The 17,830-nt window shown below is 34.3% G+C and overlaps 2 protein-coding genes across 10 annotated transcripts in view; one reads left to right on the plus strand and one right to left on the minus strand.

The window, feature by feature from the left end:
- Nucleotides 1-2,949: 2,949 nt before the first annotated feature.
- On the plus strand, nt 2,950-14,806 carry LOC136033703 (uncharacterized). 7 transcript variants are annotated; one of them, XM_065714558.1, is made up of 3 exons: nt 2,950-3,057; nt 7,086-7,242; nt 11,861-12,876. In XM_065714558.1, the coding sequence occupies exons 2-3, from the start codon at nt 7,099-7,101 to the stop codon at nt 12,638-12,640; spliced, it is 924 nt and encodes a 307-aa protein (XP_065570630.1). In that variant the 5' UTR covers nt 2,950-3,057; nt 7,086-7,098; the 3' UTR covers nt 12,641-12,876. The 7 variants fall into 7 exon arrangements, 6 of the variants coding, with proteins under 6 accessions (XP_065570630.1, XP_065570631.1, XP_065570632.1 ...); XM_065714559.1 differs by having other exon boundaries at nt 2,968-3,079; XR_010619000.1 differs by lacking the exon at nt 11,861-12,876 and adding an exon at nt 14,170-14,806 and having other exon boundaries at nt 2,970-3,186.
- Nucleotides 14,807-14,941: 135 nt separating this feature from the next.
- LOC136033701 (adenosine deaminase-like protein) overlaps nt 14,942-17,830 on the minus strand; it is a 29,152-nt gene continuing 26,263 nt past the window's right edge. For 2 of the 3 annotated variants that reach the window (XM_065714552.1, XM_065714553.1), the window contains exon 6: nt 15,779-16,075. In XM_065714552.1, coding sequence (XP_065570624.1) covers nt 15,875-16,075 — 201 coding nt within the window. In that variant the 3' untranslated portion in view covers nt 15,779-15,874. Of the gene's footprint in view, nt 15,089-15,778; nt 16,076-17,830 lie in introns of those variants that run through there. The other variant, XM_065714554.1, reaches the window with a different exon arrangement.

Below are 17,830 nucleotides of genomic sequence, written 5' to 3' on the forward strand. Positions count from 1 at the left end.
CTTAATCGAATGTTCTTCAAGACTTTCTAATAATGATGTACCAATAAACACTCCCCCCCCCATTCCACCTTGTTTAAAATACATACCCTGACTTCTAAACATTCAATGTATTACTATCTTAAATATTATAATGCTTTTTACGTAACAAAGTTACACTAAACATTATACTGCCTGCAGGCTTATTTCCATTCTATGCCTCAAAGCACACCTCAAAGCATGGCGTGACCTACATAATTTTTGTGTTGTTCTCTTCAGATACTGACGTTTATAATTTTTCTTTTACAGATAGTTCGCAGCTATATTCGAAGGGGAGTGGTCCTCCCGATCCAGAATTAATCAGGTGTGCTGCTATTTAATTCGTACATGGGAAGTTGTCTTTCCGAGCAACCTCAGAAGAATTTTCCCTAAAGAAGAGTACGCTTGAGGATACTGTAAAACGATACAAGGCAAAAATGCAACATCTCGAGCAGATTGGTGCTAGTGGTAGCAATAATGACAATGGAAGTGTTCAGGAGAGCATTAAGTTTGTTATTACTTCCAAATAAGAGAAAGAGCTTGCTGCATACCTCGAAAAATACTCAATTCTTAACCAAGGGCTGACTCCCTATGGAACAGCAAAGTTAGCCTACCAAAGGGTAACAACATTGAAGATCAAATTCCCATAAAGCTGGGAACTGAACGTGAGAGCAGGAGTGTATCGGCTATGAGTGTTCACCAAGTGGAACGTCAGTTTGTCCATCAGAATACGCGAAAATACAACCCAGGTTCGTGTTGCCGGCTTTAACGTCACTGTAATTGGTGCTTCTTTAGAAATCTTCAGGAGTTGTATTGTAAATATCATTTTCCTCCTGGTCAAAATTGGAACTGTGACGAAACAGGAGTACCCACAGTTGTCCAGACACCAATGGTGATTGCTTAAAGGGGGTTAAAATAAGTGGCACAGACTGTGTCAGCAGAAAGAGGGGAAAATACGACAAAGCTAAGCTTTGTATCTGCAACTGGTCAGACAATTCCACCAGTGTTTGTTTTTCCAAGAGTCAAAGCTCCGGAGAGAATGTATCCAGATGGACTATCAGGATGCACTGGCTTAGCCCATCGCAGTGGATGGATGACCTCGGACAATATCCTTGTTCGATGGAACACTTTCTAAAAGCTGTCAGACCTAGTAAAAAAGACCCCGTTTTATTCTTGTTTGACAATCATGAAAGCCACATTTCATTAGAAGAAGTTTTCTTGCGTAAAATAAGGGCATCCACCCTCATCCTCTCCAGCCCCTTGATGTTGCACTGTATTCATCATTCAAGCATGCAATCAGGGAGAATTTTGACAATTGGATGCAATTAATACCTGGTAAGAGAATTTCAATACACGAAATAGCGAAGTTGTTTCACAGCTGTTTTGAAAAGGCAGGAGTTTGGCCTTTAAATCCAAATCTGTTCACACAAGTCAATTTTCTGCCAGTTGAGTTGGAAAACCGCCCATATCCAACTGAACAGAATGTCCCAGATGGTCTTCACCCTGGTTTATTTCGTGATCCATCTTCTGTCATGATCGATCGACAGCATTAAAAATCAAGCTTGCCTAAAACCTTAACTTATGAATGCATCAGATCATATCCACAGGCAAAAATACAAGTGGGTCCGCGCAAAAACAGTAGAAAAGGCAAAAGTAGAATTATGACAGAAACGCCAGAAAAAGGCTCAGAGCAGAAATGTCCTGAGAGCTGCGGGGCGGGGAGGGAGTGTTGTCATCCTCGGAGACATAATTTAAGGACCTCTCAACTATGTTCAACAAAATGGCTATCTCAATATTTTCATCGGAAGTGTTTGGGGAAATGATGACCATGGGGGGGGCATTTGCCCTCCAATCACCGTTGACTATTAATTAGGACACTAGCCCTCTCAATTTCCCATTTAATGAGTCATTGTTGAAGTTACTACGACACAGATTTCTGTAAAAGCCTTAGACACCCCCAGGGAATAACTTAATATTGAATATGGACTTAATATAGGAATATGGGGGGCTGTCATCCCTAAAGACGTAATTTTCGGACCTTTCAACTACGCTGAACCAAATTAATACAAAAAAAATGTTTATTGGATGTGACTGGGGGACTGATGGGCGTGGTAAAGAGGTTAGTTGCCCTCCAATAACTTTCGACTATTAAAAAGAGCACTTGCCCTTTCAATTTCCGATCGAATGAGCTCTTTTTGAATTTAATAAGACAACTTTTTCGATACGAAGTACCCTAGTCTAAATCAAGCCAAAAAAATAAGTAGAAATAGATAATACATTGTACCAAAATCGTTCTACTCTTAAGTAGTGCTATTGCGCTGCTTATGATGGATCTCGAAGTGGTGATAGCCGGTCATTTCAATTTAATGTCTTTTAGCAGCTTCTTAGATTCCGGGCATTGGGCGATCCTGGTGTATATAATGATTCAATACCTTTTTGAAGCTATGAACTTAAATTGGGCTTGATAGTTTGAAGTACTTTACTTATTTATTCCAAAGGATATTCTGTTTCGGTGCTAGCACATTAAATTCATCCAGACAATGATTCACAGTATCATTTTTAACGTTCTTGTGTTTATAAAATGATGATAAGGGTGTTAAGCATAGCGGTGGCATTCGATCAGATAAAGCCCTCAGGTTGAGGCTATTCAAACCTGCATGGATTTTTTTTTGTGTATTTTGGGTTGATTTTTGGTAGAAGATTAAGATACATTATTTTCATATTAATCAGATGGACCGCTGAGAATTATGCAGATCACGGCTTGACTAGGAACCCAAAGCGCATTAGCATAACACTCCCTTAAACTTTATAATTTTAGAACAATCTAAGATCATGTAGATCAACTCATTCCGTCACATCCAAAAAGAAAACGAACAAAAAAGATGGTTCTTTGAATTTGTCGGTCAATTTTAGGAAAAATTTTAGACGCAGCGACAGACTACGAAAAGTCAGGCATCTTTAGTTGTGACAGACGCAAGATATTCAAATTCTAAGACACGATTTAAGGATGGAATGGATGACTGTCTTTTGACATTTAGAGAGGTCTTGCACCGTTGCTGTACCGGTGAACTTCTATAAGAATTGAAAAGACTGTTAAATAGTGCTAATTTTTAATGTATATTACTGTTCTATCAGTATCATTTTCGATTTTACAAAAAAGCTTAACAAAAAGTAGGTTTAAATTTAATATTTGGTAAAAATAAATGATCAATTATAATTTTTTTTACATTTTTTTTTATTTTAGGCTATTGTAAAATTCAGGTTGTGCAATCGAATAGGTTGAAATTCTGGTGTATTTTGGTCCTTGGACCAAAGCCATTCAAGCCCTTGTACTGTTGATATCCTTAAATAGGCTATAGATGTATCTCATTCCACTGTTCATTAGAACAGTCTGTTTATTTTCTGTTTTGTTGCAAGGACTAGCACATTTAAATAATTATATATGATGGTCACTCTAAAAAAATTGTTTTGTTGGCACAAAAAAGGCAGATATCATCATTTACATTTTTATGGCACTTGGCATCTACCAAGTGACATATAGCAATCACAAATTCTGTCAGTCTGTCCTGGTTTTGCTACTTTAGGCACTTCCAGGTAAGCTAGGACAATGAAATTTGGCAGGTGTATCAGGAACCAGACCAGATTAAATTAAAAATTGTTGTTTCTCCAATTTGGGCATCTGGGGCAAATGGGGGGATGGTTAAATTAGAAAAATTAGAAAAAATGAGGTATTTTTAACTTATGAACAAGTGATTGGATCTTAATGAAATGTGATATTTGGAAGGATATTGTGTCTCAGAGCTCTTATTTTAAATTCTGACTAGATCCAATGACATTATGGGGAGTTGGGGGGGAACCTAAAATCTTGGAAAATGCTTAGAGTGGAGGGATTGGGATGAAACTTGGTGGGAAAAATGATCACAAGTCCTAGATACATGATTGCCATAACCAGAACAGACCCGCTCTCTTTGGGGGAGTTGGTGGGGGGAGGGTTAATTCTGAAAAATTAGAAAAAATGAGGTATTTTTAACTTAAGAAGGAGCAATAGGATCTTAATGAATTTTGATGTTTGGAAGGATATTGTGATTCAGAGCTCTTATTTTAAATCCCAACTGGATCCAGTGACATTGCAGGGAGTTTGGGGGGGGCCTAAAATCTTGGAAAATGCTTAGAGTGGAGGGATCAGGATGAAACTTGGTGGGAAAAATATTCACAAGTCCTAGATACATGATTGACATAACTGGAATGGATCTGCTCTCTTTGGGGGAGTTGTGCAGGAGGGTTAATTCTGAAAAATTAGGAAAAAACAAGGTATTTTTAACATTAGTAAAATTGAGGTATCTTTAACTCACAAGTGGGTGATTAGATCTTAATGAATTTGGATATTTAGAAGGACCTCCTGACTCAGAGCTCTTATTTTAAATCCTGACTTGCATTAAGCTTCTGATTTTCCTTTTAAAGCAATCTATTGACTCTTGATCCTATTGATTACTGATTCTATTGATCTGGCAACATTGGGGGACCTAAAATCTTGGAAAAACTTGGATGAAACAGTGGGAAAAATAAGCACAAGTCCTAGATACATGATTGACATAACTGGAACAGATCTGCTCTCTTTGGGGAGTCAGGGGGGAAAGGTTAATTCTAAAAAATTGGAAAAATTTTGGTATTTTTAACTTATGTGTGGGTGATCAGATCTTAATGAATTTTGATATTTAGAAGGACCTCCTGACTCAGAGCTCTTATCTTAAATCCTGACCTGCACTAAGCTTCTTATTTTCCTTTTAAAGCAATCTATTCATTCTTAGAATTTTGCCAGAGCTCATACCATATGAACTCCTGGCTCTTGGCTCTTCTGACCTTGTCACAAGTGCCATATGAACTCTTAGCTCTTGTTATAGAAGTAGTCTTAATCTTCTAGTCCCACAATGCCCAGCTTATTTTTTATAATTATATTCAGGGGACAAGTTAATTTTGTAGTATATTTATTGTAATTGATGTTTGACTTGGCAAATTGTATTATTTGATTACTGTTTTTTTAATGCAGGCAATTGCTGCAGGTGAATAACCCCTTACCAATAGCAAGATGAATGATACATGATCAAGGTCTGTGAATATTTACCAAAGTGACACCTAAGCATGCTAGTGATTACATAAGGCACAGAATAATTGAGTGACACAATTGCATATGACCTATTGGTCAAAACAACAACAACATGCTCAAATGAATTTTTTTTAATGTTCCTCCTCTGCTTCAGGTCAGTTTTGTCAGACAAAAGCAATTTGTAATTTGACTGAGAGCCCACTTTCATACCTTGAAGCTTAGCTTACTTTAGGTGAGCTTTAGTCAACTATAATGAATTTAATCAACCCCTTACCAGCAAGATAAATGATACATTATCAAGGTCACTGAATATTTACCAAATTGACACCCAAGCAATAACTGAATTTAATCTCAATAGCTGTGAGAAATGTAATGATAGAAATCAATTTCTGAAGTTATTAAGAGATCGTGCTACTGGTCTCCCATAATATTTTCTGTTGTGAGTGTTGAAGTATGATTTTCATAAGAGGCGCACATTAGTTTATGCTAAAGTGATGACTGTTTTTTTTTTTTGGTGATATACCATTAGGCATTTGTGCTGTTTCTTTATATGGTTTAATTCTTGTTGTAAATAAACATGTACCTATCTATCTTTCTATCTATCTATTAATCATTTTTCATCTGAATTTGCAACTACTCTGACTGTTTTACTTGGAAATTTAGTTGAATTTTAGAACTCTTGTAAGTGAGTAGAGTCAGTGTGTAGTCACTCAAGGATATATGATGTTTTGCAGATGGATTTTGTAATTTTGACAAAGACAGTTTTGGGATATTTAAAAAAAGGACTCTTGTTAAGTTCCTCTGGCAAGTTTTAGAAATGGTATAAAATCTCTCCCCCCAGCACTGTGAATTTCCATGCAAATTTATGAAAGCTGAAACCCCAAGTAGCAACAGGTATTATTGATTTCCAATCAGCACACAGCTCCAAATTTTAAATAGGTGTCCACACATCCCACCTTGGCATTAAAAAATGAACTGAGGCATAAAGAAACCTTGGAATAAAAAAACTGTCAATAGTTGTGGGAAATGATTGTAGATCTCTTGAAAATAATATCCTCCATAAGCAATGATTTGAAACTATCCAAGCAGTACTGGAGACCCAAAGTCTACTACTGAGAAATTTTGAGAATATTTATAAATCTCCTCTTTCCCTGTAAAAGATGTCCCAATGAATCTCCACTCAACATCCCTTCTTTTACAACATTGTATTTCATATTGACATAAAATTGCTGTTCTGTAAAAGAAATTTTGTAGAGTAAAACGATCTCCTGGTACCAATGCTCTGACCATGTGTTTACAGAGAAGCCCTGAAAAAATCAGTTGACATTTTAAAAGAATTTGACATCTAAGATTATAAAGAATTGGATGGTAATGAAATTTTTACAAATCTTTTCATAACATTTAGAGTATCATAAATGCTATAGTGGGGAGAAAAACCAACAAACAATGAACCAGAGTAAAAAAAAAAAAAAAAACAACGAGAGTTTGGGAAAATGATTTGGGTTAAATTTGGGGGATCTAGATGAACCATGGCTGATAGAGTCTCTATATTTCACTAAAAGTATCTTGCCAAAATTGATTGACCTATTGTATATTGAACACAGGACCGGTTGTGAAGTAGGAGTGAGAAAAGAATCTAGATTTCTATTTCTTTTTGTCATTGTTCACAAAAAAAGTAAATAATTATGATAAACTATATTTTCAAGGCTAAAGCACATTATTTGTATGACAGGGTACATATTTCTTGGTAAAATGATTTAGTGATACAAGCAGATTTGATACAACAATGATTGTTTGGCACTATATAGCTCTACATCTAAAATAGAATGTGTTTTTGATGGATACTTGAAGCTAAAAAAAACTCATCTATTCTTAGACTATCTTTTAAGTTCAACTAGGAGACTGTTCTTTTCTGAGCATGTGTAATTTTTGAATCTCTAAGTAGCTTTTTAATTTTTTTTTCTAGTTTATAGGGTAGGATGGACAACCAAACAAATCTTAAGCCAATGCATTGTCTTTCAAGAGAAAATCACATCTCTGCAATAACAATTATTATAGTCAATAAAGAAACGTTATTAACCATTGGAGACAGGGAAGGAAATTTGGAGATTGTGTCACTAGAGGTATCTACTATTTATTTTCTGTATTTCTCTAATCTCTATTTTTCTCTCCTAGTCCCTCTATACCTCCTTTGTCTTCCTGTTTTCATATCAAACCTGCATTAGAAGCAATAAGAGAATACATGACAAAATAATTTCTGCTGGGAGTTATAGGAAAAATTTGTTTGCCAATCATTTTGGCAACAAAAGGAAAAGAAACAAAATTTTCAAAAATGTCCCATAGAGTCAAATTGCTATTAAGAAACACTAATGTTTGTCCTATGATGATTTCCTATCCTTTTAGAAATTTTGTGGACATAACTTAGCTTAGTTTACACCATGTATTTTTGTTGTTGTTGTTTATAAATGCTCAACTACTATGAAAATTTCTCTCACAAAACATATGATGCTTTAAAAAACCTTTCCCCATCCAGAAAAAAATAGTAACTTTGTATAGTACAGGATTGCCATAGACTTTGTTTTTTGTTTTATAGGAGAGGTTTAACAAAAAAGTAGGGTGAAATATTTTTCTTAGTGCATTTTCATTTCAAAAAGACTCATTTCTGTTTGTTTTTAAAATCATGCCGGAAATCCCCTCCTCCATGAAAAATTTCTGCCAATTCTTCCTGCCCCCTTGTAGAAAGTTGTTCCTTCAGAAAATTCAGTCAGGAGGAATTATCTTATGGAAAACTCCCCCATGGAGAATTTATCTCAAGGACCCCCCCTCCCTACAGTAAGATATTCTGGATAATTTCAACTCAGTGAAAATTTCCCCCAGACAGTTACCATTACCATTTCTACATTTAAAATTAAGTTGACAAAGAATTACTGGATTTACCAACTTTGCTGAAAAAATAGCTATCTTAAAATTTTAATTGGACAACTTTGTAGAAAAAGGGGCGGTGAGAGGGGGGCTAGTTGCCCCCCAATATTTTTGTCATCCAAAACGGGCACTGGAACTTTTAAGTTTTGTTCAAATGAGCTCTTTCCCAATATTCTAGGACTATTGGCTTGATGCAATTGCCCCTGGGGAAAAAACAACAACAAATAAACACGCATCTGTGACCTTTCTTGTTGAAAAAAAAGAAAATTCCACATTTTTGCAAAACTCTATGTACATATCTTTAAACTTCTCACTTTTGGGAACTCTACAATGGGGCTCTCGAATACGGTGTATCTGATGCTGTGATTTTCGTTCACATTCCATTACTTTTAGGGGGTATCTCCCCATTTTTTCCAAAATCAGGCAAATTTTTTCAGGCTTGTAGCTTTTGATGGGTACAAGTAAAGTTAATTAATATTATATATTTGGAATCAGCATAATAAGTAAATTCTTTTGATATATCAATTGATACCAAAATCGATTTTTTATTTTCGGTTACTATTGAGCTGTGTTTTTCCTTACTGGCACTTTGTTACCATGACCTGTTTGAAAATACCAGTGTCTTCTGAGTTCTTTGCTCTTTTGGTACATTAGAAAAAATGAAGAACGCTATACAGAAAAAATATCTCAACATTGTATTTTATTTGATAATAAAGTAAAACGAGGAAAAACCTAAAAAGTTTGACTCAGCCCTTGTAGAACACATTTATGAGCACCCACACCATAGTATTTTGTTTCACCATTGCAGATTCATTTCACATGACAAGGGTGTAGCCCAGCAACATGGAGAGACTTTTGAAATATATAAGTACCAAAATTTAGGTCTAGCTCTGAACAGAGGTATGAGTGATATCATAATAGCCGACTCTTGTCCATTTTTTTTTTGCGAGAAGAATATAATCTATTCATCCCTGAGATAAATCCTGTATCACTTTTGCGTCCAAAAAATGATATTTTCCCTCCAGATCTAAAAGATCTATATATATATATATATATATATATATATATATATATATATATATATATATATATATATATATATATATTTATGTATATATATATATCATGAAAAGAGAAATCACCAATGCAACAGCACAAACACAAAAAAAAGAAAAAATAAAAAGAGAGAGAGACAGAAGGAGAAAAGGAAGACTGTTTTCCTAAATTAGTGACTAATATAGACCAACACTTGAATGAGGCCTTAACCCTAATCATCCATACAATTACATAGGTCAAACAGCATAGCCAAACACAATCAACCATAAAGAATAATCCATGGACAGGCAGTCATGTCGTCAATAAGTATAAGTCGTCATTTACCAAACAATAGAAAAAATAATAAAGACAAATAATTCAGAGGCAACAACCCAACACAAGGGCTCATCAGGAGAATACACTGGCCTATAGGGTTTCGCCACTTTAAATTCTCTACCCAGCCAAGTGTTGTGGCTACCACAGAATATCCATGGCATCCCCGTGTCAGGTATCACCCCCAAAATACATGCCTATGAAATATATATATATATATATATATATATATATATATATATATATATATATATATATATATATATATATATATATATATATATATATATATATATATATATATATATATATATATATATATATATATATATATATATGTATATGAAAAAAAGAAAGCCCTTCAAATATGTCTTCTAGCCTGCCCCTGAACTTGCAAAGGCAACATTTTTAAACGAGAGCTTTAAACCTCTACACTATGGTTTTCTGTTTGTATTGTTGTTAGGGAGAGAGGAGATGCCTCAATATATATATATATATATATATATATATATATATATATATATATATATATATATATATATATATATATATATATATATATATATATATATATATATATAAATATATATATATATATATATTTATACCCCTAAGCCTCCCCCACGCGCGTAAGTCGTTACATGCCATATTATTTACGCGCCAGATAAATAGATATACATATACACTTTAAATTAACTACGTATAACTTGCAAATATACAACATTCTTCGCTGTCCCATTGTCAGGGCATATAAATAGATTGTCAAGATTACCGACCCTCAAACATGCAACATACAATTGTCCATGGGAAAAGCAATCTATATTAAGATCTATGCCGCATTTTTCTAATGATTGCCCTTGAGCTTTGTTGATGGTGATTGCAAATGCTAATCGAATTGGGAATTGCAATCTTTTAAATTGAAAAGGCATATCCGTAGGAACTATGGGAATGCGAGGAATAAGAACAGTCTCACCCTCAAAAGGCCCTGTCAAGATTGTTGCCTCTAATACGGTTTTCATTTTTTTTTTCGGCAAGTCGTGTGCCATTGCAAAGCTTTGGTGGGTTAATATTTCGTAACAGTATTATTGGTACGCCTGTTTTTAGTTGTTAGAGCGTGTGGTGGAAACCCTGGGAGATCCAGGGAATTTAAAAATTCGGATGGATAATTACCCGCTTCGTTTGGTTCAAGAACTGTGTCGACTGACTTGTAAATTACTTCCTGGTCTCGAATCTTGGTCAAAATAGTATTGTTTATGTCGTGGACGTCTTTATTCTTGGGTGCCAATATCGCTCGTTCTCTGAACCATTTATAATTTTTATAATTGGTTATAATACTCAGAAATACCTTTCAAACCAATTCATTTTTGAACGTCACTAAATTGCAGAATTCAGCAGGCAGTTGTATACGTCCTGTAATTGAGTCTACTGGGAGCTTTCTGTTTACAATTGCCAGCAATTGATCTGAAAATGTTCGACCAGAGTCATCGTTTTGCAATCGGACACGCATATTTGTAGTTAATTTTAATATTTTTACGTGTGCCCATAAATTAGAATTTTTCAGGCAAGCATTCATTTCGTCTGCAGGAGTTGATCTAGGTATTATAGGTAATGTTTGCCTGAAATCTCCCGCAAACAATATTAATGTGCTGCCAAAGGGTTTCAAATATTTTTTGCAAATCTCGTAATGCTTGCTCCAGAGCCTCGAGCGATTTTTTGTGTGCCATTGTGAACTCATCCAAAATAATAAGTTTGTATTGCTGCAATACTTTACCCATCCCAGATGATTTGGAAATATTGCACGTGGGAGTTTCTGTAGAATGCAAATTCAGAGGCAATTTCAAAGCGGAATGAGCAGTTCTTCCACCAGGCACCAACGTTGCGGCCATTCTGGACGACGCAATTGCCAACGCTATGTCATTTTTTGATCGAATTGATGCCAGAATCAATTTTATCACACACGTTTTACCAGTACCTCCAGGCGCATCCAAAAAGAAGATTTCTCCAACGTTATTATCTACACAATGCATTATCTTATCATAAATGTCTTTTTGCTCAGACGTTAACTTAGAAATATTATTTTGTACATACGACAATAGATCACTCGTGCTGTAAATTAGTGCTGCTTTCCAGGAAAAAAAATATACGAGGGTGTTCGCCGCTATGATATTTAACTCGGTGACTCCTACTGTAATTAATACTTCCAATTGTTAAGTTATTGTGATTGCCAAGGCTATTTTTAGTCGATCGTTGTGAATGGGCTGTGCATTCTTTTATTGTGTCATTTTCTCTATGCTGTGCATATTTTATGAAGCTTTAAAGCCTGAGTATCTCCTCCAACTAGAAAGAAATGTTTATTTATTTTCAGAGTTAAAATTCTGTCTAATTTGGTTTTTTCCTTTTTCTTTGATCTTCCTGCGAATTCATTGAGATACTGATTATTTTTTCTTTTAGAATTTTCGTACGGTATGGCGTAAAGAACTAGATTCATCATTGATTGCAGTGAAAACAATAAAAGAACAAAGTTGTTTGATCACCCATACACGGAGCTCAGTTGTACAGTATTGGGAAATTAACAAAACTGGTCTAATAGAGACAAAAAGATTCCAATACGATTACGGTCGACTATGTGGTCTAGAAGTCACAGAGAGCTTGATCATTGTACCAACTGCAGAGAAGGGAAAAGTTAGAATTCTAGATTATGGTTTTTCAGAAGTTAAAACCCTAAATGTAGGCACAGAAAGTGGCGAGATTATGACTATAAAAACTATTGCCAGTGACACATGCCTTATTGGTTTTGAAACAAAGGTTATTAGATATAATTTTAAATTGGAACTGACTGAGTCTGAAGTTTTGCTAAATGACTGTGTAATGTGTTTATGCCCAAACAAAAAGTTCAACAAAGTTATTTGTGGAACAGCAGAGAACCTTTCAGTTTTCAATAGTGATGAAATAAGTGGGAAGCTTGAGAATAAAGTAGTGATTCCAACAAATACAGGTATTTCATGCATAGATATACGACAAGACAGCAAGATTGTTGCTTGTGGTTGTTGGAATGGTAGAGTTCGTGTCTATTCGGCAAAAACTTTAAAGTTTTTAGCTTTTCTTGATTTTCACAGGAAAACAGTGACTGGTGTTATATTTGTTGATGCTCAGTCAACTATATGGAGAAAAAATCTTTTGATTGTTGCTTGCGAAAATGGAACAGTTTCTGTTTGGGATATATACAATTAGTCTTCCTGATCTCAGAAATACGATTTATATTTCAATGATGAAATTTGCGCGGAAGAGATTTACATAATTTAGTTCCATGAAAACATCCAATAATTGTGATTCTATAGTTTAGAATTAAACAAACTAGAGAGTAAGACCAGTAAACAATTGAAAACGAACTGGATAGGAGAAGGCAGATAATAACTTAATGATAAAATCCGATTCCACTAAGGCAAAATAAAACCAATTATATTTGATTCGTTGTTGCTCTGAATAAGAAATATATATTTTTGCAGCACTAAAGCAATTGCTGTAATACAGGCTATCAGCTGAAGAAGAAATTATAAGATGGTTGATGAATTTCTGAAGACTAAAGGATTATAGCTTTGATGGCGGCATCAGTATTTGAAAATAGTTAAAAAAAACGATTTAGTTCACTTTAATAATCAACTCTCAAAAAGTTTCGTATAAAAATAAAATTATTTATGCTAGGAATATTTATAATTACTCATGGTAGTTAAAAATGAGATGATAAGTTTTATAATGAAATCATTGAAAAAAAGGGCAATCTTTTTCTTTGCCTAAGTCTTTGAGAAAATACAATAGGATTGAGTAAACTTATGTATCAAATTAGACTGGCTTCCAGAAACCTATTTAGTTGGCTTGTTCAATGGCTACTTCGACTTTGCATGAGGTACTTGTCCCTATTTTATGGTAGGGCCTTATGAGCATGTAAGGCTTACTGTGAATCAAGCCGTTTTAAATTAATATACCGAAACATTTTATAAGTGGAGTTGATCAATTTGGCTTCTAAGTAGCTTAAATAACTGATTAGTAGGGAATTTAAGGAAAGAAATGTAGACTTTTTGAATCGATAAGCAAAATAAAATTTAACCTTTCTCAACATTTTATTACTAAATTTTAAATTTAAAGAGGAAATTGAAAATTTCCTATGTCAAAATCTAAAATACACATTGCTGATTTGAGCATCTCTAGCAGCTAATGGGAATAACAAATAAAGCTAATGGCAATAATAAATTGCCAGATGAATTAAAAAAATTCTTCCATATTTGAGATCCCATTGTGCTATACCTACTAAGAGTTAGCAAAATGCTGTACTAATTTAATGCTACAATTTGGTGTTAATATTTTACCATAAAACACTAAGTGGCAGTGGAATTCCTCGAAATACAATTTTATCAAGTTGCATGTCGTATTTATTGTCTATAGTTAAAAAGTAGCATTATGATACCATCCATCACAATTGACAATGCAATATATCAAAACCGACGTCAGCAATTATTGACGTCATAGTTGTCCCCTGCACACAAATTTTAACACTGTTATGCACAAATCGGTAAAAACATAAAATAAATATGAAAAGTAGTCAATTCAATTAAACATTAGCCGCAGAGCCTGTGGAACAACAGACATAAAACCGAGAAAAGAATACCTATTCTTTTTCTGAAGAGAGAAACAACAAATCATAACAAGAAATACGCGCTTGGCTTCAGGTCTCTATTGTATAACATCATATAATTTTTTTTTAGATTGACTGGGGGTTACAGACACTTACTAACTATCATGGTTGCAGTGGCAGATGCAACTTTTCCCATTAGTTCCCGATATCGCCACATGGTCTGCAAAATAATTTGCCTGTTGTACCAACAGATGGAAAAAGATTGGTCTCTTTCATTACCAAAATAGGAAGTATGAATAAACCCCGCTGTTTCATTTTACACTTTTTTCCACTATTTGACAATTTCATGTTTTATTCATACATAACTTAAACCTTACTAAATGTTTTTTTTTGTATTTATTCTACTGATAGAATTGTATTTTGGCCAGTTTATTTACGCGACTTCGGCTTAGGTTCATAATATTTTATCTTCAAATGACCTATAGTAAAACGGTTTCACTGATAAAATTGCCATTATAAGTCAAAAAGCGAAAATTTAATTTGCCGAAAATATTGCTTACAGCTAACCACTCCTAAATAGCCAAAATCTATGGCTATATGTAGGAGTGAATAAACATTCGATTTTTGATCGTCCTGCCAAGGCCTTTCCTTTGTAAAGGGAAAGGCTGTGTGATTTATGTTCTACAATTGCATAATATGAAATTTACCAAATTAGGCGCAAATATTTCTTAAAGTGTGTTTTCCTTAAAGACAAAATCAAAAAGAAACCTGAAACAATTTGTAGCTATAGCAATGATTCTATCACGAGACTAGTAAAACACCTTTATATTGGAGAGAAAGAAAACGACAGAAATAAATTTTGAATTGCCTTATAAAAAAGTCAGTCGTCCATGTTTAATTGAAACATGACATTTCGATTCAAAATTCACACTTGAATCGCACTTTAGTGTACATTTCATAGCACAAGACACAAATTCTCGAACGTTTGCCATATATCTTCTTGATTAATTTTCTTCTCTGGTATAAAACTTGCGAACTCGGAGAAGCAACTTAAAAAAAATATATAATTCAATCAGTCCTATATAAATTATGTTTCTAGAACCTGAAAATAAATAAATTAGAATTTGGAAAGAAAATAAACTGAGATTGCTGCTTAAACTTGTCACAGCGTTTAAGAGAAATAGGAACTTCCTGGGAGGGTATAAAGACGGAGGTTTTGAATAGATTGGGACGGAGGAGGAGCGTGCGTAGCTGTGTTGGCCTCAGAAGGCTTGCTGCTGCGGTGAGTTCTTAGTAGTAGCAGTTTAGACCACCCAAGGTCGACAAACTGATTTTTTTAAGGGTGTATCTGAGCTCAGTGACTCTTCCAGGCTTAGGGACTACAATATTGAATTGTATTCTACGAATAGAAATATAAGTTGTCATGGAATATAGAAGTAATAATGATAGATGGTAATAAGCTTACCTAAGCTATGGATTTCAAGTGATTGATTTTTCTAACGATAATTTCGACAGGACCTGTGCCTGTCATCATCAGGTTAAATTCAAATTTCTTGCCAGCTATAATTAGAAAAATCAATCACCTGACATCCATATCTTAGGTAAGCTTATTACCATCTATCATTATTATGTATAAAAGTCAGGTTGGCCTCAGAGAATATGTGGAATATAGAAGCTTACGCACTGGCTTTGGTCCACAATATTAATAGATTTAAAGAAAATAGTTTTCTGCTCAAGGCTACTTCTAAAGATAGAGTTTATTGATCCCTTTCTATGTGTATAATGTTCGTATATTAAGAATTAAATAAGAATGCATCAGTTATCACGGTCGTCAATTATTTAAATTCTTCAGGATTGTCTTCTTTCCAGTGTTGCCAATATTTCTTCAGATTAGACTTCAGTTCCTCTTCTCCGAATATATGGTCAATACTGTCGTAGGAAATTTTCCACATCTGTTCTACAGTTAATTTAAAAGTTTTTGCAGCAATTTCGTATTCTTTGGTCAAAGAAGTAGAGAATACACCCTTGTCGTCAGTCTGAAAAAGAATTCATCTAATAATACAGGTCAAAAATATAAAAAGGATAATAGTGTTTTATCAGAAAATGCTCACCCTTGTTTGCGGGGTAAAAGATTGCTTTATGGACAAACTTCCTTCGATATTTTAAAGATAGCATTAGAGCCAATTGACTGAAACTTTCAGGAATCAGCTCAAATATCAAATTCTGAAAGTTTCTGACAGTTCTGTTCACCTACCTCAACAACTTGTCTTTAAAGTATTAAAGACTACTGGGACAGAAGCTGGTTTCATGAAAAATAAGTGAAAAATCTCAGTAAACTTATGTGATAGAATAGACAAAAGAAACTCGAATGTTCAAGCAGAAATGACCGGGATTCTACTCATATTAATCTAAATTTGAGTTAGATAATATTTTTGGAGTGCAGACTAATCGGAAAATAAAGTGAATATTAGCAAGTATCGAAATTTTTAGAAGAGTAAAGGTAATTTGGCAATACGTAAGTAAAGGATACCCCTTTCTCTCCGTAAAAATCAGTTTTTTTTTGTCGTAATATGTTGCGTTATAAGATATGATTACATCGTTAAGACAACATAGTGCACACTAAGTGTTGCATGGTTACAGTAAGCGTGAACTTTTTTATGCTCCCACTTTTTATCTCTACATCTAAGAGGAAAGTGACATCTAAGAGGTTGTCAATAAGAGGCAAGTGAGAAGTATTAATTAGGACTGTCTAGAGAAAGGCGAGGGAGGCTCTGTACTATGAAGCAAACGAAATTTTAAAAATATTTAAAGGTTCTTCTTGGAGATGGATGACAAATATTGCTTCGGCTTTTCCCACAAATATTTTCGATTTATTATACCATTGTATTGGCTTTGTAGATTGCAAATCCTTGGCTTCAATTTTGTAATTAATTTTAAAAAGAAGTTTTTCAAAGAAAAGTAAAGAGCTACACTAGACCAAAAACGAGCACTAAAAATTCAAATAATAACTCAAGCTTAAAACAAAAGAAAACACCACTAATCAATAAATGAGACCAAAAAACGGACAGAAAATACGACAAATAAGAGAACTAACGCTCCCTAAGCCTCCAAAAAATCAGAGCGTCATTTGCGCTTTACTGATTTTTTATTTTTTAGCAGCGTGTTTTAGCCCTTCTCCTGTTTGTTTCAAAATTGCCTTGATTATCGACTGTAATTTCTGTTCGTTTTTAGCTTGAATTATTATTTTGAATTTATTTCTGCTCAACGAATCTTAATAATAGTCGTACTATAGAATTTAGGATAGATGGGTACGGGGAATATTATTCAATTAAATGGATTGCAAATCAGCGTAATTTTTTGCTTTCGATAGGCCAAGAATTATTTCTATAATAAAATCATGAGTATAGACGTATACTGATTGACCATTTCCTCATAATAATCTTAGTGGGCTGTATTTTGTTTTAATTCCTTGTTTGTTTAAACAATTACATTTTGTGGTAATTTATTAGAACAATTCTATTTTGTTGTTCAAAAAATAAACATAGGGCGTTAAAAATCGATGCAACAAGATTTGTTTCTGGTTGAGGTTCCCTTGGTTCTGAGATTTTAATTGAGGTGTCTTCACTGCCTGAAATCTAAGCAGATCTACATAGAAACAAGAGCTAAGAGCTCATATGGCACTTGTGACGAGGTCAGAAGAGCCGAGAGCTCATATGGTACGAGGTCGGAAGAGCCAAGAGCTCATTTGGACGAGGTCGGAAGAGCCGAGAGCTCATATGGTACGAGGTCGG

Source organism: Artemia franciscana, chromosome 12 (assembly GCF_032884065.1).
Source record: "Artemia franciscana chromosome 12, ASM3288406v1, whole genome shotgun sequence".
In the NCBI taxonomy this organism is placed as follows: Eukaryota; Metazoa; Arthropoda; class Branchiopoda; order Anostraca; family Artemiidae; genus Artemia; species Artemia franciscana.